The 22,170-nt window shown below is 32.9% G+C and overlaps 3 protein-coding genes across 5 annotated transcripts; 1 reads left to right on the top strand and 2 right to left on the bottom strand.

Moving 5' to 3' along the window:
• Window positions 1-2,761: 2,761 nt before the first annotated feature.
• Window positions 2,762-3,812, bottom strand: LOC103500308 (zinc finger A20 and AN1 domain-containing stress-associated protein 5-like). The gene has a single exon (XM_008463567.3). It carries the CDS (start codon window positions 3,527-3,529, stop codon window positions 3,020-3,022), a length of 510 nt encoding a protein of 169 aa, XP_008461789.1. The 5' UTR covers window positions 3,530-3,812; the 3' UTR covers window positions 2,762-3,019.
• Window positions 3,813-10,385: 6,573 nt separating this feature from the next.
• Window positions 10,386-18,983, top strand: LOC103500309 (nucleolin 1). 3 transcript variants are annotated; one of them, XM_008463570.3, is made up of 9 exons: window positions 10,386-10,828; window positions 14,791-14,891; window positions 15,000-15,318; window positions 16,070-16,765; window positions 16,859-16,994; window positions 17,183-17,244; window positions 17,322-17,428; window positions 17,554-17,641; window positions 18,193-18,983. In XM_008463570.3, the coding sequence occupies exons 1-9, from the start codon at window positions 10,679-10,681 to the stop codon at window positions 18,490-18,492; spliced, it is 1,959 nt and encodes a 652-aa protein (XP_008461792.2). In that variant the 5' UTR covers window positions 10,386-10,678; the 3' UTR covers window positions 18,493-18,983. The 3 variants fall into 3 exon arrangements, with proteins under 3 accessions (XP_008461792.2, XP_008461791.2, XP_008461790.2); XM_008463569.3 differs by having other exon boundaries at window positions 16,850-16,994; XM_008463568.3 differs by having other exon boundaries at window positions 16,070-16,994.
• Window positions 18,984-21,092: 2,109 nt separating this feature from the next.
• Window positions 21,093-21,520, bottom strand: LOC127148811 (arabinogalactan protein 23-like). Its single transcript, XM_051083152.1, has one exon. It carries the CDS (start codon window positions 21,392-21,394, stop codon window positions 21,212-21,214), a length of 183 nt encoding a protein of 60 aa, XP_050939109.1. The 5' UTR covers window positions 21,395-21,520; the 3' UTR covers window positions 21,093-21,211.
• Between the last annotated feature and the right edge of the window lie 650 nt (window positions 21,521-22,170).

Genomic DNA, 22,170 nt, shown 5'->3' with positions numbered 1-22,170 from the left:
ACCTTTTAAATCTCTAGACTTATAAAAATAGAATCATTTGGTGCTTGAATTTTCAAAATATACTTTTTTCAATTCCTGAATTTAAAAAAACAGGAACTTCCTAAAAGTATTTTATGTTTGATTTTTTAAAAATAATTATACGATATCTAAAAATGTTTAAAAATAGTTGTAATAGGAATATGACTTTTAGAAGTTATTCTTCAAATTTAAAATGTCATACAATTATTTAAAATAAAAGTCTAAAGTTATTTGAAGGTCTTTTAAATCTAATTTTAAAGAAAGCAAGGAATAGAAATGTACATTTTGAAAATTCAAAGACCAAACGTACATATTCATTCAAACCTAGGAATTAAAAAGGTAATTTTTCATATAATTAATAAAAAAAAAAACATTCATGTTTTGATTGAGTTTTAAAACAAAGTTGAAATTGATTTGATTATTAAAACTCTACTTTAATTGACAAACATAATAAACTACACAATTATAGATTTTCCATATGAAATCTAAAAGATCAATATAATTAAATTGATACACATAAACAAATTTATTGGTTTAAACAATATAATTAACCAAAGTTTAGATACATGGCACACTTTATTATAACTTTTTTTAAAAGGAAAATTAATAGCAAGATTTGTGGTACCCAGCTAAGTGTGATTTCTTATGTGAATGTATATAAAAAGATAAATGGGATGGAAAAAGGAGATTCCCCCCCCCCCCCCCCCCCCCCCCAAAAAAAAAAAGAAATACAAAGAGAGAAAAAAAAATAAATAAAAAAAATAGAGAGAGATGGTATCCCATGCCTCTCTTTTTTACTATGGTCCCTACATAGAGTACAAGTGGCACTATTTGGCCCCACATTTCACTTCAAAGGTTTTTATTTTAATTTTTTAAAAAGAAAAAAAAAAAAAAAAAGGTTGAGAGTATGAATTTGTTCTGTTGGAAAATTAGGCATCCGAAGTGATAATAAAAGAAAACTACCCAACATCCACCTATTCTTCGTTTCATTTGTGGCTTCTATAACCAATTCTGTACCCAACACAACACAAACCACTTTTCTTTTTTCTTTTTTCTTTTTTCTTTTTTCTTTTTTTCCTTTTTCTCAAGTTGTGAAAATAACAATGTTCTAAAAGAAGGGATGTAATTAATAATTATTTTCCACCACAATTCCAAAGGACAACTAAAAGATTCATTTCAACTCATTTGATAAATTGCAACATAATCCTCTCCTAACCCTTGGATTCTTGATTTTTCTTTATAAAAAAAAAAAAAGAATAAAAATTTAATCTTCATAGTTTCTAACTAAAATGAACTTTATAATTCATAAGGTGAATTTTGAGGTTTTATCCTACCTATCACTTCCTCCTAACCATATATAACAAAATTGTAAAGTTAACTATTTTATTTTACAATTCTAACATTGACTGTGTAATAAGACAATGATTAAATGCAACTCTTGTTCATTTTTAATGGAAAAAAATCAGTATTTAAAGAAAAATATCAAAAGACGTATTTTTATTGTCCTATCATACAAGCTATATAAAAACGAGTGCAATTTCGTTTTTAAATAACACATATTGTGGGCCAATGTACCAACAAAAGAAGTATAAACTTAATTATTGACAACTCATCGTTATATATACCAAAATGAGTTTAACTCGTATAGTTGGTCAAGTGGGAGGTTCGATCTCTCATCTCCATAGTTAACTAATAACACCGAATATTTATTAAACTTTATTTTAAAGTCTTAATTCTCCTTTTTGTAACTAGAGTAAAAATATATAAAAAAAAAATACTTGCTTTTAAAGCTATTAAAAATATCCATTAAAACAATCTATTTTTATCAATATTATAAAATTTTACTATATCTTTTAAAAGTTTTTAATTCATTTTAAATATTTAAAGATGTATTTTTTAAAATTTTTTGAATTTGAGGAAACGACAATTTAATATAATAAATGTCTTTCACACAAACTCCTTAAATTTCAAGATTAAGCTTGTAATCAAGCATTTACTCATTGTTTTTTTATTTTTCTCTTTAGAAAAAAGATTAAAGATATAATATTTAATGTTGAATAAATTGTTGTTTTAAATAAATAAAAATAATATAAAAAGGAATAAGGGGTAGACAAATTGTATTTGTTGACAGCTTTTCTTTTTTCCATTTCACATAATACCTCTTCCCACCTACTTATAATATTGCCAGACTGTCCACGCGCCACCACGTACCTTCCCATCCCAACCACAACCCTCCGATCTTCCTTTTCTTTCTCTTTCCTACACGTGTCACCCATCCCACCGCTCTCTCCGCCTTTACGCTAAAAAAAGAATTCTTTCACCCATCAGTATCACAAACTGCTCTCTCTACAATCTCTCCACAACCAGACACGTGTCACCTTCCCATTCGCCTCTACCGATTGCCAATTATAATCACGAGATATCTCCTTTGTCCCTCTCGCGTTTTACATCCTCAATTTATCGCGCGATATTATCGACCGGGCCCATGGTTTTTGCATTTCCCAGTTCCCAACCACCGGGGAAATTACCGAAAACTCCATCGGCCCAGAAATTTCGATCGAATTTACCAAATCTGCCATTCGGAACGATTCAGAGAAGAGAAAAAGGAAAATTCGATACAGAACACGAAATCGATTGAATATTGAAGAGAAACTTACAAATAATGATCTAAATTTTGTTTCCAGAAACTAGAAAGAAGAAGAAGAAGAAGTATGGATTGAAGCAGAAATTATAAATCCAAAAATTAAAATAAAAGAGATAATTCATAATTATCAATCAAACACGATGATCATGATATTCGACGAACAAATTCCTTGCTCCCTCTCAATAGATCTGTAATCTCCGAGGGAGAGACTGCAGGATTTATAACCTTCAAATTCCGTAGAAATTTTCTTTTTCTCTTTCGAGTCCACGATCTTAAATTTGACATATCAGATCAAATATGATTGTTCTATCCTCGTTTCTTTTTCCTTCTTTTTTGACTTTTTTTTTTTTATACAAATCAGACTCTAACGATCTTCGGCGCTTTGACGACTGGATTTTCCCTTGCTATCGCATCACGACCAGCGGCCTTGTAATCGAAGCTGCAGTCATGGCGATCGGAGTACCGATGCTCAGCGCAAAACAGCTCTCCACATCGGCACCGAAATCCGGTCAATCCGACTCTCTTTCTGCATCCGGAGCATCGATTAACCTGACGCTTGGCAGATTCCTCAGATTTGAACCGATCCATGGACATATTCCTGCTATTGTCACGAACGGAATCCATTAGTACAGGCGATCGAGATCTAGATCTCAAACTTTTCTCACCGGACAACTTCCGAGAGGAGGAAATTCCAGTATTAGAAGACGAGGTCGCGGTGGTAGTTGCTGTCGCCGTCGTAGCGTTAAAGCACTTCTGGCACATGTTATTGGTGGTCGGATTACCGGTGAATCCGCAGTTGTTGACGCACAACGTGATGGTTTCAGGTACCTTCAACTCCGTCTCCTCCTTCTCGGTCCTTTGAGCCATATCTCCGATCGGATTCAAGATATACAACAAAAATCAACAACAACAACAACAACAAAGAATTGAGAAAGAAGAATATTAGGAAATAGAATTTAGGGGATTTGTCGAAGGAGGAAGAAGGGGGGGGAGCGGTAATATGAAGGGATGAAAAAAGGGGGTCGTGAATGGCGATAGAATATGGGCCTCATACACACGCGCATCAAACAATTTCTCCTTTTTTTCCTCTTTGACGTAAATACCCTTTTCTTTTTTCTCTATTTACCTCTCTATCCCTCCTAGTGGTCCTGGATTAGCTCTGACGTTGCAGGCCTTCGTTAAAAAAATTATAAAAAGAAAAAAGAAAAAATTATTGCCTGCGGTCCTTTCTATTTTTATTTACGTGGGTCCGCTCCCTTTTGCCACATCATTATTTATTTTAACCGCCTTATAATCCTCATTGGCTGCCTCTAAGTCAATAGGTAGTTCGTCTCCGGGGTTCCATTTTTCCTACCTTTTCTTTTTTAAATTAATCCTTTTATTCTTTGTTATTTTTTTAATTAATAATTAGTTAGGTGTTATAAACTATCATATCTTGACATGATGATAATTGATGCCATATTTAATATATATATATATAGCTGCATTTCAATTGTTTGTTTTAGAGCGTAGATTTCGTGAATACCTTAATTCTCGATATTTATAATTGTAAATTGAGCTAAACTCTAGTTGAAGGTGTACCAACCAATTTATAGGTTGAGATATTCAATATTCTCTAAACTTTAAATTTTTTATATTGTATATATAAACTAAAATAAATAGTAAGATTGTTCAACCTTCTCTAAATCCAAGATTAAGCTCAACAACTGGTGTTTAAATTCTAGTCAATACTACTGCATAAGATCAACTATTAATCTTTTTTATTTTTTGTGTCAATTTTACACTTTTTTTTAATAGAAAGCACACACCTATTTTATAATTCATTAAATATATGCTATCTTTATTTTCAAATATAAAATAGATACGGATTTATATAAGAAGTAAGTTCCAATTAATATCATAAACACTAAATTAATATATATGAAAGGTGGAAAGATATGAAAATAAAAATTGAATATCGGACTTTAAAAGAAATTAATAATTAGTATTAAATTATATTAATGTTGAGAGAAAAAAAAATGCAAGGTTCATGTTGGTATAAATATAAATATAAGTATGGTAATAATTGATGGAGAGAGATACAATTGGATTAAAATTGAGGTACAAAATGAAAGGGTAAGTTAGTAATTTGAGAAGGTACAGGCGGAGCCAGGTGGATGAGATGATGAATAGAGAGGGAGAGAAAGAAAATATTAATTTAAAGAGACAATTATACATTAGTTTTAAATTTCAATAAAATATAATATAGAGAAATAAATAATAATAGTAGTAGTAAAGAAAAAAAAGGGAAGGGGAGGCTTTTTGAAGCCGCCCAATCTGACTGCAAAGCAGCGGAACATGTCTCGGCTTGCGCCTTTTAGGGAAATGGTATTTTCGTCATTTAGCCCGGTCACCATTCACCAAGCAGGGGCACAGCAGCAACACAACAACAATGACAATGCCTTTTTCTTTTCCTCTTTTTCTTTTTTAGGTTATGGCACGTGAAACACACGTGCTTTTTACACGCGTCACCCACCACAACACAACGTTTAACTGAAAAAAAACAAGTCTTTACACGCCCAAAAAAATCTCTCTCTTTTCTCTCTATAACTCCAAAATTTGAATCTCGAAGCATACTTTTTATTTAATTTTAATTGAGATGAGTTGACCCGGCACATTTTACTAAACTCAAAACCGTGTCACAACAACCTCCTCCCTGCAACAATCAAATAGATATCAAAGTTTATTACGATGAAAAATATAATTAAATAAATTACAAGTTAGTATGAATTTTATGTATCTGTGTTGTTTAATAATTTATATATAAGTATTCAAATGACGGGTTCTTCCCATCAACTTTGAAAATGTGTAATAAAATTCTTTAACTTTTTAAACTTTATCTAAATAATTCCGTGACCTTTAAATTTCAAATTCTATGGTCTTGTTTTTTTTTTTTTTTTAAAGATATTGCTTTTTATCTCCTTCGGTGTTTGGACCAGCTTATGTTCACTTAGACTAATATCAAATACTAATTTGATATATATAATTAAAAGTTTAATGATTTATTAGATACTTTCTTTTAAGTTTGTGGTTCTTCAACTACGTCGGTGCAACAGTTTAATCAATTTAGTGAATGTACAATATTATATAACAATTTAACCTTTGAACTTCTTTTTATGTAACGATTGAAATTTTGTATTTTGAAGTTCATAATAATTTAGGCTACGCTTTATAAGGATTTTTTTTATGTGTTTTTATATATGCAAGTTAATAAGTTAATAAATCGTTACGACCAAAATTTTAAAAACTAAGTGCACGTTTGAATTGACTTTCCAAGTATTTATAAACACTTAAGGAATGTTTGAGAATATAGAATGTAGTCATGGATTATAGTAGTTGAGTTATGGTAGTTTGTGTTTATGGCATAGATTGTTTAATTTGGATTATAATAATATGTATTCATGATGTAGATTATTTTATTTTAAAATATATGATAGTATGTGTTTGTGGTGTTTACTATTTTAGTTTGAAAACAAAATAGTAAACACAATAACAAGCAATAAAAAAATGATAAATGTCAAATAATAAAAACTATAACAAATTTAAAGTTTTTAAAATAGTATTTACTTTATCTAAATATAATTATTATAGTTTTGTATAATCCTTTAGTCCCTTTAAATCTAAACACATCCTAAAGTTTACATCATATCATTCAAGTCTAAAACAACTAATTTAAATGTTTTATTTTATGTTAACTTTATTTTTCTAAACATATTTGACTTTTGTTTTTCTTGTTTTTTTTTTCATTAAAAATGCAACTATTACAAATATTTTATGCAAAAAGTCTTTGATGAGGAGAACAAGCAACAATGCTTAATTATAAAATACAAGAGCTTATTGTGATCAAAGTATCATAATAAGGATTTTCATTTTTGTACTAAAAAGTTGTTTGTAGCAGTCAACGTGAGCTTTGTTGAATAGCTAAATGTAAAGCTAAAAGTTTTTCGCACAAATCACACTAAATAAGAAGCCATAAAATTAATTACCACGTTTATTAATGGACGGGTTTGAATATAGAATATTTTAATTCATTTATAAAATTTTAACGGTAATCTATAACTCAAAATTTTTAAAATGATAGCAAATGTCATAGGAATGGAAATTGATTTACACATGAACATAGTCATTATGATGTATGTAAGATTAATTGACCTAGAGTTTTTCCTTCCCCTCTCGAGTTTTGGACTCCCAAATAACACATCTTTCATCAACCTTCTATTCAGGGTAGTGGATGTTCAAATTGCACAACTTTAGGTCGAATTGCCCACCATCAGTCTCATTTTCAATTAAGATTAATGTGATTCTCATCACTTGTGACTTGTCTAGTCTAATGTCTATTTTAATATTAATTTTGGTATTTCAATCTCGAGCTTTGTCTACTGTTTTTTTTTTCTTTTCAAATTCGAGTATTTTATTTGAACAATTTAAATGATACAAACTGTTATTTTTTTAAAAAAAAAAACTAAAAAATACACCAACTATAAAAATAAAAAAAAAAGTAAACAACTAAAATATAAAAGTTAAAGGAAAAAAGAAAACAAAATGGTTATATAATATAGGTAATAAGTGTGAATATTTTGAAAGGAAAGGATGATTAAGAATAAATGTGAAGAAAGTGATAACATGATTGGGATATATTAGAATAGAAGGAAATGAATTAGTGGGAATAAGCTGTCGTCCATTAGGGAGAAGCATTAAAAGACAAAGCGTCGCGATTTGATACGGAATCCCCCAATTATTTCATTTCTAATTAATCCTTCTCCCTAAAAATCATTATTTTTAATTAATGTCCACGCTGGCCTTTGGTGGGCCCAACTCCCAGTTGCCACTTGCCAATCCCCCCCCCCCTCTGACCTAGTCAAACGTTGACTTTCTCCTTTCCTTTTGCCCTTTTCCTTCTTTCACAACCAACTCCCAAACTAACCCAATTTAATTTAAAGGAGGCAAAAATAATTACAAATTAAGATTTTTTTTTTTTTTTTTTTTTTTTTTTTTTTTACCATGAGACGTTTTTTAAATGTAGTAAAATAAATTAAAATATTATAAAATATATCAGAATTTTAAATCCACCATTTATGAACACTAATTCATATTTATTGGTGATAAAGATTGTCAAGTAAAATATTTATTTTTTCTAATGATTTACTTTTTAACAAATAAAAATGGTCAATCGGTATTTTCCTTGTTTTCAAATACAAACAAGTACAAAAAATGTTGAAGAAAATTGATGCAGGTATTATTTTCATAACAATTCTATGGTTGACTTTTCATCCCGAGTCATTTTCATCTGACTCATTTTGATTATTAATCCTTTTAAAATATTTAACTAAAATATGATAACTAAAAAGAGTTTTAGTTATATCTAACATACAAATTTTAAAAAATATACGTTATTAAATTTATAAAGTTTAAAATAAAAATTAGGGATATTTGCAAAAATAACAACAAAAATTATGATAATAGGATTCATATTACTATTTTTTAAAATTATAAAAGTAGCAAATTCAAATAACTTTCTAATAGCCCCAGTAATTGTCTGATCACGTTAATTATTTGTTATATTCGCAATATGCAAAAATTAAAAAAAAATTGTACCATGAGCTACTTTTTTCTAATTGTTTTTGTTATATGATGCAATCTTCCTAAAAACTATTTCCAAACAAAATCTTCACTATGACAAACTCTTTTCCAATTTGTAATTATAGTTTGATAAACATTTCATTCTATAAGAATATTTTAATAATTTTATTAGTTTTGTCTTTTGTTGATAAAATGTGAGTGAGTGATAGTCATCAAAGATATATGTATAAGTGAATATTAGATTAAGAATAAATAATTTATTACTTTCTATCAACTTCTAAATATAGAAGGCATGGTTCATTTTTATTTTTATGTGAATCTATTTATTAAAGCAAAAGTATATTAATTAATTATTGTCTTACACTCTCATTTTTTGGCTTTTAAAACCATCAAATGATATTAAAAAAGGAGTGAAGTGCATATCTATCCAAGCCATTAGAAGTAAATAAGAAGGGAAAAGGAGAGGAGCAATTAAGTAAATTTACGATGTGACATTTCATTTAGAGTTTGGAGAAATTAAATGACTTTGTAGCTTTTAATACCAAGAGAATAATACCACTAGTCTTCCATTCAAATACTTTTATTTCATGGCTCCTTCCTTTCACATATTTATCCACAATATGAAATAACTTGACTTCAATATGTTAGCTATATAACTCATTTGTCATTTTCTTTTAATTTATAAAAAATGGTTTATTTATAGAAAATACTCATAAACGTTGCAGTGTTTAATGTCAGTATTGATAATATCTTTCTCAACTTTTTAAAAAAGTTACGATTAGCTTGACTTATAAAAGTTCCAATAATATACCTAAACTTTTTAAAACCAGTTTTAGAAAAATGTTGTTTACAAAGGATATTTATATTTAAAAAATTACATTCGTTCTATTTAGTAGAAAATCATTTATCTACATCCATTTGATTTTTTTAGTTACGTGTATGAATGACAAAAGACGGGTATGACAAAAACGCACATGCTAGATTTCTTTACTATTCTCGTATTGTCAATGGAATTGGTATATATCATACTGATTCAATATAATGTATTTTACATGTCGTTTGTTTTAATTCAAGTTTACAATGGTTTATTCAATTTGTAATGAAGTACATGAATAAAGGATTTTTGTGTTGTTAAATTCTAACATAACCGGACGGAGGACACCAATGAAATTGATTTCTATTTTTTATTTTTGAAATGAACTGTTAGATAATATATGATTATTTAGGTTGGTTTTGAAAAATATCCATCTTTAATAAATTATCTTTTAACATATTTATTAGTGGTATGATCTATTTTTAATAAATCTCTGGTTTATTCTTGGTCAATGTCTAACGTTATTTAATTTGTAATTGGTTTAGAAATATATTGTTACGTTTTTGCTTATTCCTTTTCATCGCTTTGAATTCGGATTAAACAAATTCTTCATGTTGTGTCTTCTTGGATTTTTGAAGTATGTCCTTAATTGTTCTTTGTTTCGTCTTCTGCATATTCATCTACTTCTTCTTCTTCTGCAGTATTGGGTGAATTTATTTTCCCCCCTTACTTCATCCAAAAACAGAACTGTACCAGTAAAACGTAGATATTATACATTTCATCTTATTGGGTTTCCTCCTCTTGTACATTTTATTATTACAATTAATAATAATAATAATAATAACAAAATTTCAAAAGACGTACAAGAAAACAATAGGAGGAAAATGTATAATATGTACATTTATTGTATATTTACAAACCAGATCAAAAAATTATCGGTTATGCTAGAATTTCATAACCAACTGAAAAAAATTTGTTATATTTCGATAATTCGACTACTTTATCAATACACTTGGTTACAATTTGAATCAACGGTTGTGAGCTCGAGATATGAAATACACCCTATTCCATCAATATGATCTACACCAGTAATGAGGAAAAAAACTTACTATTCTAAAATTTCTCCAAAATTCCAACCTCATTTTTGTCATTCCCGCCATTGTCTAAAAAAAGGCAAAGCCATGGCCCAAAAGTGAGCGGCCCATTTAGAGAAAATTTTCCAAAAACTGGGCCCAAATGGAATGAGACTGTGCAAAGGGATTCGTATTTACGAGGTTCCATTGGCTAAGCTAAACCCTTTCCATTTCTCGTTTCTCATTTTCAATTTTTGTTTCTTGTTCATCTCAAATCTTCTCTCCCTCAGGCCTCAGCCATGTGCTCCGATAAAATCCGCTCTTTTTCCTGTTTAATTTCCATCCGCTTCCCTTAGTTGATCGCTCCGTCGAGTTTTCACAAGGAGTCGTTCTGGAACCAGCTAGGGTTCATGGAGGCTCCGTATTTGAGGGTTTCAATATCAATTGAACTCCGTTGTTAGTGTTTTAAAGTGAGCGTGTTTCTTCTTCTGTATATTGAAGTTTCGTGAAATGAACTCGTCGGAGATGGGGAGTGAGGATCGTGTCGATGATCGTACGTTCAAGGTTGATTTTACTGGCGAGGGAATGGCGAAGCTCAGAGAGAGGATAAAGCTGAAGATGAAGGAATTCATGGGCGATTATACTGACGACACTCTCGTGGTACGGACTACTCTAGCCTTTTAACATTCCCGTACCTGAGTGGTTTTTGCCAAGCCATGAGATTATCGGTTTTCTGATGAGTCTGCCTGGGTGTCTTAGAATTTCTCTTAGGTTATTCATGTGGAGGCCATCTTCTTCTTCTTAACCGGTTGTTGAGGAATTTGTTTGGCTGAAGAAATGGGAATTTAGTATTCGCCCGGTTGTTATATATTTGCTAATGCCCAATGAAAATAACAAATAGTTCTGATTCTTTTATCTGCAAGTAATTACGTGCCTTAGGGGAAGTTTCTCTTATCTACTAAGGAATTCGCCGAAGGTTTATGGTTGATGTTAATGAGATGTATTCCAACTCAATGACGTATATTGTTCTTCATCCAAAGCAAACTGCATCTTTTAATGTGATATGGAATAGCCTATTTAAAATTTTGGTTAGCCGTTATCCTGTTTATCTGTCCGCCCCTCTTTCAGAAAACCTCTCTGTGCTAGGTGAACTTGCAACTGAGATAATTCTTTTAGCCTTTGATGGGCGGCTGTTCCCATTTCTCATCGATAAGATATAAGTACATTGAATTATTGAAATGTATAAGAAAGGAAGATTCTAATTAGCAAACAAATAATAGTGAAGTTACAGACTAGCAGATAATTATGACCCAAATGTGATGATCAAAATAATGTTCTCCTAAATCAGCTAAGAAGAGTTGCTAATAACCTTGTAGAGACAAGAGGTTGAGATTGACGATTGGTTGAAAACATTTCCTGCTCTTTGTATTTGGATTAGATTTTTCTGTTGTGGGTGTATGAGAATATTATTATGAAGAAAGATCTTGGAGTACTTGTAATATCTTACATGAGGGTGTTTCAAGAGTTCTAAAAGAATTTAGTGGCAAATTCATCGTGTTTTTTTATCTACTCGACTCCCAAAATATAAGATAGCCTTTATAATTTTCTCAACCCTAAAGTTAGCTTCTATCTAAACCAAATCGGTCCTGGGGGAACTTAGGTTGGGATCTGATCTGACTTGGTTTGGTTAAATTTTACCACCTGTTTCTTTGTGTGTGGATACTGGAGAAAGCAGGAAATGCCTTTTGCATGTGTGTGGAAAGAGCTATTGTTATAGTCTCCTTCCCCTCTTGATATGTCTCCTCCTGCATACTATGTGATTTGTATCTTCACATCCAAAAATTTTCTTTCCAAATTTTCTGAGTTGGGATTTGAGATTAGTCTTAGAAGATTGGTAGCTTAAAGTAGGGAAAAGTTTTGCAAGTGGTCTAGAGCTTTGGGATCAACACGAACATCAGCTTTTCAGCAAGCTTTACATCTTCTTTAATTTGCAAATTAAACCATACCTCAAGGTTAAAGTGGAGTTCCACCAGCTTTTGGAAGTCTTTGAGAATTGTTGTTCTTGAGCCTCATATTTATATATTCTAAGGACAGGATCCCGTTTGATACCAGAAGATTCTTGAAGGGTTAATTGGTTGTTAGAGGAGGTGTTTTAACTCTAGAATTTGAGATTTTGAGGAACCAAGTATGGGGGAGTAGAATTTACTAACGATGAACAAAACAAGCCATGTTGGATCAAGTTAACTTGGCTCTTTTACAAGGGAAGGATATCAACGAGGAAGAGGCTGTCAATAACATTGTCAAGGAGCTTGGTGTTTTTGGCAGGGATTTTGGAGGTGAATTTTTCTGTCTCTTCTAGAAGAAGAAAAAATAGCAGAGGAGAACATAATGCTTTAAGAGAAAGGTCAGCCATAACAAAGGTTCCCAAGATTTTCCAATTTTCTCAAAAAAGAAAACTTGACTGGGGCAACTTGACCAACATTTTTGTTTTATCACCGAGCTATAATTTTATGGAAGCCATGGAATCCAATTTTTAAAGTCTTGCAAAATCTTCCACGCATGAAAAAATGCTTACGGAAGAATCAAGACTCGACTAGTTGAGGGACAAGTTTATAATTTTTATCCATCCTTCATATGAAAGGGATGATAAATTCCTAGAATGCTTGATGGAGTCCGGCCTTCTCTTAGGTGGAGGAATCTAGATTGGTTCATCCTGCTGGATGTGAGGATTGCTGTATTACATGTACTGGTTGTGGCTATTACCTCTTGGAGAGTCGTGAGAGTTCTGTACTAGTTGTTCTTTTAGAGTTTTCTTCAAACCGCACTGGAGACATTCATCTTGACAAGAAGATGCCAGCTTTTAAGAGAGCATTAACCATAGCAATCTTGCTTATTCTTCTCTTACTTTTCTATTGTCTTAACTCTCAGTGCCCTTCTTTTTTACATTCTTTTGAAGATTGCATTTCCTTCGAACTTATTCTTCCAATTTTCATGTTCTTAAATCCCTGCCTTCTCAGAAAAAGTACTACGAACATGTGTTTGTCTTTTTGGAATTTGTGAGGCTTTTACTTGCTGTCTTGTGCACTTCTGAGTCACCTTAAGTAGAACACATTATTTAATATAATTGATGTTGATGGGATCCAGAGGAGTTAGATATCTCCACAAAAAGTACCAAGATCATTTTCTTTTTTGGAATCTTAGAGCCCTTTACTTGCTGTCCAGTGCACTCTTGAGTCACATTAAATAAAAGATGTTATAATCTACCTTAGGTATCTTTGAGGTATTCAAAGGCTTTTGAAGGCTGTGAATACTAGGTGAATTGGTTCATTCTGTTGTCTTGTTGCTAGATAAGGAAAGGTAATCGGAAAACGAGTTTATAATTGGCTGGGGAACTTTTTCCTCTATTTCTTGTTCCCCTGCCTTTACCATTCGTTTTCTTTCAAAAATTGTTTTTTGGCCTCTATTCTCTTGCCATTTGGGAGTTCCTCGTCTGTCTCTCTTGGACACAGTTGCTCCGCTTCTGATAGAGAATCTTCAGATATTATTGCTCTTCTAACCTTAATTGGTGATTTTGTTATTTGGGAGGGGAGAAGCTATCTTCGTTATGTAGCCCATTCCCTTTGGGTGGGTTTTCCTGTAGTTCTTCCTTTCATTGTCAGGTGAATTCTATGTCTTTAAGTCTTAGTATCTACTCACTTTTTTGGAAGATCATTGTCACAAAGAAGGCGAACTTTTTTGTGTTGTAGATAGCTTAAAAGGGTTACTATTCTGGATCGTGTTCGTAAGTTTGTGGCTAAGGTTGGGGTGTCTGGCCCAATGTTACAAATGGGACTACATGAGGACTTAGATCATCTTCATGTGGTCCTGTTTGTTTGCAAGATTGTTTTAGAGCAGCGTTTTTGAGTCATTCTTCTTCAGGTTTGCTTAGTGGAGAACTTGCAGTTCCATGTGCGAGGAGTTGCTCTCTCTGTCCTCTTTTCATGAACAAGGGTTGCGTGTTGTGGTTTGCATGTCTTTTATGCCTATTGTTTAGAGAGTTTGGATGGAAAGGAAAAATACAATTTTAAGTGGAGTGGAGCAATCTGTGGGTGAGGTTTGGTCCCTATTAGGTTGCATAGACATTCGAATGCTGCGAAAACTTTTTGTTTGTAAAGACTTTTGCAATTATCCTTCTTTGTCTCATTTTGTTTGACTGGAGCCCACTTAGAGTAGTTGGGATCTGATCTGGGGTTTCTTTTGTTGTATTTTTCGTGTATTCTTACATTTTTGTCAATGAAATCTTGGGTTCTTTTTTATATTAATTAAGAAAAGTAGTTCATAGAGCTGAATGCTTGGAAAATTATTGTGATATGTTGGCATTGTTTAACCTTTGAATATTTTTTTTCCATTGTGAGGCGTTGCTGTATCAGATTGTGTAAACTTTCTTCCCTGTGTTTTTTATTTAATTTGGCGTTATACTTCTGTATTCTTTTTAATATACTTGTTTGTTGCTAAAATTGTGTCCATGTTTCAATTTTTCTATATTTATCATAACATGGTTTGAATTTACTTCACAACTGGGATTTAGAGCATCTGTTTGAAGAAATCAATTTTGATGAAATATAATGAATGCTATTTGATAGGAATACGTGATTGTCTTGTTGAGGAACGGCAGGCGCAGAGAAGAAGCACAGAATGAACTTAATGTCTTTTTGGCAGACGATAGCCATTCTTTTGTATCTTGGTAATTTGATTCTCATCCCTCTTGTTCATATTTGTAATTTGTGTAGTAACTTGTGTTGAGTCATTCTTGCAGTCAGTTGACTAAGTGTTTTAAGCTTCATTTCAATAGGTTGTGGGACCATCTGGCTTCAAGTATGGATTTATACGTGGAGCCGCCTGCTAAGTCTTCTGCCAATGAGGTGCCCAGACCAAAGTCTCCAGTAGCAGAACCAGATACAAGAAATAATTCTCACAATCTGGAGTCTGATTCAGAAAGAGGGAAGACTGAAAAATTATCTAGCAGACGACGTAATAGGGAATGGAGAGGAATTGCTAACGAGGAAACCCGTGTTATTCCTAAATCTGAAGTTAGTCGTGTCAAGCATTCTTCTCCTGAACAAGTTCCTAGTCATAGGAAAAGGAGCCGGCCTGACGATCAAGGCACTGAGGTTCACGATCTGACTTTTCTAATTTTGTACTAGCCGCAGTTAACTGGGTTTTAAAATGTGAAGTTTTTCTGGGAGGGGGAACTACCGGCCCCCAGGCCATATTTTCTTCCTGGTTGTGAATGTATTCCTTTTGTTGTTTCCTATGAAAGTGAAAATTGATATTTTTATCTTTTCCTTTTTGATAACGCAAAATTTAAATTGGTGAAAGGCAATGGGTGGTGGAGGGTTAGCTGAACAATTTCTTGTTGCTTCTCAGTTTTCAATACAATAGATTTGAAATCTTTAAAACCCACAATTTTTTGTTTAAAACTGCATATCTTCATGTATTTAAAATTTTTAGTATCTCTGTTTAAATGAAGTCCTCAATTATGGTGTCTAAGACCTATCTCCCTCTTCTGCATGTCTCGTCTTTTTACCGTGTTTGAACAAACTCTTAATTTCTTCTCCTTGACATGTCGATATGGCTATGCTTAAATTCAGGTTTTTCTTTATGTAACACAACTTTATTGTAATGCACCTTTTGGTGCTTTGGGAGCTTTCTCCTTCCATTCGTTTATTAATGAAATTGTTTCCCAATCCAAAACAAGGCATGCTTGATTAAATTTTGCGACACTGGTTTGATTGCTGTACTAAACTACCTTAGTTTCTGGTACTCTTAGTAATTGAAAATAACGTGGTCCAGAATATTGGATAGTTTATTGATATGCCTTATTCTAATGGGAAATAAATTCTCACGTATCTTGTTTTACAGAGGGAGGCTGCTTTTCAGGTAAGCATTGCTGCCCCTCGACGGCTGCTCCAGTTTGCAATGCGAGATGCTGTGGCCACCACGAGGCCCTCTAATGCGGCTAAGGAGCCCCATTCAAAACGTCTTCGTTCAGTAGTTTCTGCATCCAATAGTGACACAACTAATCGTCCTAGGAGGCTTCAGTCTGTTGCAAAAGTTCCAAATCCAATGGCAACTGTTATCAAGGCTGTGACGGAGGCATCTGAAGATGTGGTCAGAGTTAAATCCTCCAGTGTTTTTGACCGACTTGGTCGTCAATCGCGTGATATGGATTTAACAGAGTCTAGTGGCCGACTTGGAGAATATGGAGTAACTTCTGTAGAGAACGACCAATATGGGGATATGAATCATTCAGAGGATCGACCATACTCAGCTACCTATCTTGAGAGAAGCAATTATATTGGGAAATATTCTCGTGATGAGCCCATGTTTGAACCTGAAACTGGATTAGCATCAGATTCTGCATCTGAAAATGAAGATGTTAATATTCGGGGTCACAGAGTATTTGATGATTCTTGGACTGCCGAATCTGGAGTAAGAAAGGGAAGCAATTTACGGACTGTGGCATTCAGGGCAGTTGATAATTCTGATGATGAACGTGTGGCACAATATACACAGAAGGATCAACCTTCATTAGCTGCAAATTCCTCACGTGACATTGTAAATATCTCCGTGAATGTTAATACTTGGAAACCACCTCACTATCAGGACCAAGGGCAAATTCCTGAACTTGCTGGTCAAAAGTTTTTGCAGGAGAGTGAGTTACAGGGTACCAGATCTGCTGTGCAAGTTACGGAGAATGGCGAGCCAGTGACTCTTGTTAACCAACGGAAAACACCAGCATCTAACCTTCAAAAGGAGTTCCAGAAACCTCCTTTATCTGCTAATGGTGGGCTTTCTTTTCTGGTGTCTGGCTCTTCTATTTAAATAATAGTTTCCTTGCACGGCTCTTTTGTTTAGCTCTTTCTCATTCTATTTTTCCCGTATTTGATCATCAACAGTCTGTTTGGGCTCATACTTTATTATTCCCTTGTTAGTAATTCATTTTAAATAACTTTCTCTTGTTACCTAATGCAGGCCAATTTGCCAGCACTCGTCCTTTAGAGGAAGCTGATGCTCGAACCATTTTTGTGAGCAACGTAAGAAGTCACTCTTTTTTTGCTTCTCTGAAGAAACTGGTGACTGTATATCATCTTACGATAATTTTTACATACAGGTTCACTTTGCTGCAACGAAGGATAGCCTGTCTAGGCATTTTAACAAGTTTGGAGAAGTTCTAAAAGTCATCATAGTAACCGACGCAACCACTGGGCAACCCAAAGGGTGAGGTGTTTCAGTTCTTTATTGTACCTCAGCTACCTTTAATCTCTATTTGTTTTCTCTACTGCAGACTACAAAAGTTTCCTATGTTACTTTTTAACAAATTGAGCATGATGTGATTGGAGCAGGTCGGCTTACGTGGAGTTCATGAGAAAAGAATCTGCAGAGAATGCATTGTCTCTTGATGGGACCTCATTTATGTCTAGGATTCTAAAGGTACCTGTCGAATTTCTAACATTTTTCTTTGTAGTATGAAGCATTACTCAAAAAAGAAGTGTTGGCAAACTTAACCTTTGTTTTTTTATCCTTCATTTTCTTTACTTCAAGTTAGCATTCGTACCTTTAATATGCTTTTCTTCTTCTATTTTTTCTTAGGAAGCTGTGAAGGAACCTGATATTCTTTCTTCTTTTTTTTTTTAAATGGATTTTTGTTCAAGGCTTTGGTTGCTTTTCGCATAATCATTGAATTTTTGCTGTTGCTGTTGTTCCATACCTAACTAAGCAGTGAGCGAAAGTTAAATAAAATTCTCATAAATAGTGAAATGAAAATGGATCTTGAAGCAAACATAAAAGATGTAATTTTCTTTCACTTTTGGGCTTTTGGTCAACTGTTCAACTAGTTTCTTCCACTGGTATTATTATTTGAACATCTTAATCGTGATGCGAAAGCCAGCATGATTAGAACGAACATTTTGTTGAGGTGTCTGCTGCATTATGTATGTAGTTAACAAATGAAGCTGCAAGTTTGATTGATTTGTCAATTGCAGGTCGTAAGGAAAAATGCTTCACAATTAGAAGGTGCTTCAACTGTTACCTGGCCTCGTGCTGTGCGAGGCTCGCCATTTCCTACTTCGAGATTTACCAGAGTTCCATTCATGAGGGGTGTCCCTGGTGGATTTAGGGCTCGTCCCCCAATGAAACTCGGGGCCAGGAGCATGCAGTGGAAGCGTGATAATCAGACAGCAACTGCTGACAATGGTGCATCTCTCTCTGGTAATTCTATTCCCTCACCTGGTGCTCGTAGTCTCACCTACGTTCGAACAGAACCTAAGCCAGCAGACAAGTAGGAACCACTCGATTGTGAGAGAGTTGTTCAAAAATTATTTTGCAGAAAGAAAATCTCGCAGGTTCTCCCAAAATTTGTTTGTGTTTTGGTGATTCATGATTTTTTTGTGCGTCAGTGGAGGAGTTTGAGAAAGAAGACACCAGGTGGGGAAGTTTTAGCAGCAGTTTGTTGGAGGAGGGTTTTTTTTTTTCCTTTTTGTTTCCTTTGGGGAATGGAAATTGGTGAGTTTTATAGGTAGGAAGAAACTGATGACGGCGGTTCGGATAAATTCATAATTTTGCTCCCCCTTCCGATTCTAGTAGATTAAAATTTGTGAATAGAGTAAGAGTAGAGACCTTTTCTTTTTTCTTTTTTTCCCTTTCATTTTGTTTTAAGAGATATTGTGATATTTTGTAACTTTTGTTAATGTTGTGACAGAGGAGAGAAGGAAAAGAGGAAGAATACGAGTTTATATGAAAAGAAAAAAAAGAATAAATCTACCTAGTTTGTATATCTGCACGTCTCTTTTGTTCATGTTTTTGTATTGTCAGGACCTTTCAAAATTTCCATGCGATACTTGTTGTTACAGGGAGTTAGTTATTTTTAATAGTAATAATCACTTGTAAAAGTTGATAGTATAGTATGAAAATGGTAAAATTGAAATTGATTTTTGAGTCATTGAAAGGAACAACATTCATTAGACGTATACGTGAGAAAGTGTGGAAACATACAAACGGGAAATGGCGAGAAGAAAATGTGGATTACGGCCAGATGAGATTGGTACGTAAACTTTAAGTAGTGATATTATTATGAAATAAATTGATAATGTTGAAAAATAAACCAAAAAAGATTCATCTTAAGAAGGAATCATGGTATGAATTTCTTGCGAAATTAATTATTTCCATCCAATTGTTTAGCATATGCTTCATATTTATGATAGAGATACTACACAACAGTCCATGATGACGATGTGAAATGTATGCATGTCTCATTTAGTGAAAATACAAGAAGCAAATTAGGGCATTTTCCACTGTTTCATTGCTTCACCAATGCCATGCATTGGAATTTGAACCCATCTTAGCCAAAAACAAAATGAAATCCTAACCAAAAGAAGTCAATATTCTTTACACACAAACCCTCTTGGTATTCTTGCAAATATAACGCAAACACAAAACAACCCACATACCCATCACTTTAGACACCAAAAACACAAAGCAAAAGAGGGACAACAAAATTGAAACCAAAAGCAACAGAAGAAGGAAATGCTAAGCCAGCAGCCATAGCAGGCATTGGAACTAACTCATCCTCAATGCTATCAACTTTCTTCATTTCTATGCTCACCATAGCAAGAACCAAAACAACAGCAACAACAACAAGATGAGGGAATCTCATTGAAGAAGCCATCGAAGAGCAAATTTAGGTAGAAGAAAAGGGCCTAAAAACTTAGCTTGATTGTCAACAGAGAGGGCTTTGTGTTGTATTTTATATAGATGGAAAAGTTAAGGGGGTGGAAATGGAGGTGTTTTTGAGGATGCATGTCTGACATTTGGTTGTAGTTTGTAAATTAGATGTTGATTTTGGATGAAGACACTGGAGATTGCTTGTGATTTAAATTGAAATGATTTGTGGAAAAAAAGTTGTTTGTTTTTTTAAGAGTTCCTTTCAGTTTCCTATGGAAGTGGGAAAGGGAGAGGGAAAAGGAAAGGGAATGGATTCTCAGTTTTAGACCATGAACTTGCCCTTACCTCATTAGCCTAATGGTCGGCCAAATGAGCCTCCATGTCTAGGAAATATCAAGGAGTTGGGGGGCTTTCTTGCAATAAAAGTATTCTACTTTTCTTTCTTGAAAAAATATCAATTAAACTAATAACTATATCCACTTACATAGTTTAAGGTTCTTAAATTTGAAAACTCGACACACACTTGTTTACCATCTCTTATTTTAGTTCTTGAATTTTACACACTTGTTTACCATCTCTTATTTTAGTTCTTGAATTTTAGAATGTTAATTACCTTTCAACTTTTAATTAGGTTAAATTTTGGATTACTCAACATTGAAATGTCAGTTGCGTTTCTGATTTTTCAAAAAATAAAAAAGGTTATTGTTGTATGAAAGAGTAAGTAAGAAAAGAAATTGTGCAAAGTGCATTTAAGGTAGAGAAGTAAGATGGCTACAACTAAAGTGTTTATTTTCTTGAAGAATTAAAAAAAAATTAAACATAGGATTACAATTTTAGGTAAAGATTTGAATCTTTTGAACCTATAAAAAAATTATTAATTCATGGAGTGTCCATTTCAATTATACTCAAATTGGTCAATAGAAGTGAACATTGTAAAGTAAGTTTAACCAATGATGTTAGTAAATAAAAATTATTCAAATACTTAATATTCTACGAACCATTGGTTGGGGTAAGGTATTAGCGATGAGATTGGATAATCCAATTTTGATTTCATTCCGTTGATTATAAAAAATTAAATTATTAATTAAAGAGACGTATTATTATTATTATTATTATTATTATTATTATTATTATTATTATTATTATTTATTGATTACTAATAATCGTATTTTATTTTTCCAATTTTAAAAACAATGCTTAAAATAAACAAATAAACTGAGAATAGAACAACAATAAAATTCTTCTTCCTCCCATTATATATATAAAATGCATATCAACCAAATCTATCATCATTCCATTTCACTCTCCTCCAATATCCCCACTATCAAATCCATCATTACATTACAAGTAGTAAGCGGCGAAGGAGAGCAACGAAGCACCGACCAGAGACCCAATTGCCGGGAGACCAATGGCGGCGCCGCTGCTTGGTCCAGGTGCTGGAGCCAACGCCTTATCTTCAGCTACGGCGGCGCTGACGGTTGCGGCAACGAAGAGAATAGCGCAGGCGATCTTCTTCATCTCCATTGCGATTCTTTAGGTACTTTTTTTTTTTTTTTTAATTTATGTTTTTGGTGGCGTTTGATTCAGGATCAAAGCACCAAAAAACGCCTTCGCTATGGAAATCGCTGCCTGAGGAAAATGAGGTGGAATGGGTGTGATTTATAGGTGGAAACTGGAGGGATGTTCGGTGGAAGGTAATTAGTTGTTGAATTTTGAAGAGGTATATTTAGAAGAAAGGTCCTTATTTGGAGGGATATCGAAGAGCCAGTGCGATTCGTGGTTGGGAAATTACGGAATTCTTTTCTTTCTGGGCTGGATTTTTTTTTTTTTTTATTTTTTTTTCTCTCTCTCTCTCTTTCTAAACCGTTTTTTAGTTTTAAATTTTCTTTTTCAAAATTCTTCCTTTCTTTAATTCTTTGAATAATAATAATAAGCATTTTAAAAATATAGCAAATGGGTTTTTTTTTTTTTTTAATTTTATATTTTATAAATATTTAAGTTTTTTTTTTTTTTGTTATTAACAACAATTGTTGATAAATTATATACAAATCTTATATATATATGTATCTTTTTCGAGCTCAAATTTCTCATTTTAAGTTCTATTAAAAAACCTCTCCAACGACATTTTTCATGTCCTCATTAACGTGGCAAATTTTTTTCTTTTCTTAATTTAGAACAATAATCTTTTTCTATCCTTTTAATGATCAAAGTGAGTGATAGAAAGTTATGTACATGACATCCTATAGCCTTTTTCTTTAAAAAAAAAAAAAAAATTATATTTTGAAGGAATCTAACCGGAA

The sequence above is a fragment of the Cucumis melo genome, chromosome 4, assembly GCF_025177605.1.
Source record: "Cucumis melo cultivar AY chromosome 4, USDA_Cmelo_AY_1.0, whole genome shotgun sequence".
NCBI classification, from domain to species: domain Eukaryota; kingdom Viridiplantae; phylum Streptophyta; class Magnoliopsida; order Cucurbitales; family Cucurbitaceae; genus Cucumis; species Cucumis melo.
Note: the sequence above shows the minus strand (reverse complement) of the source record. Positions and strands in the feature narration are given on the sequence as shown.

Excerpts from the sequence above, each read along its gene's own strand:
- LOC103500308 (XM_008463567.3), bottom strand. The coding sequence starts at position 3,529 with ATGGCTCAAAGGACCGAGAAGGAGGAGACGGAGTTGAAGGTACCTGAA.
- LOC103500309 (XM_008463568.3), top strand. The coding sequence starts at position 10,679 with ATGAACTCGTCGGAGATGGGGAGTGAGGATCGTGTCGATGATCGTACG. Across the intron at positions 10,829-14,790 it reads ATACTGACGACACTCTCGTG|GAATACGTGATTGTCTTGTT; the intron begins GTACGGACTACT and ends GCTATTTGATAG. Across the intron at positions 16,995-17,182 it reads ACCTCCTTTATCTGCTAATG|GCCAATTTGCCAGCACTCGT; the intron begins GTGGGCTTTCTT and ends TACCTAATGCAG.
- LOC127148811 (XM_051083152.1), bottom strand. The coding sequence starts at position 21,394 with ATGGAGATGAAGAAGATCGCCTGCGCTATTCTCTTCGTTGCCGCAACC.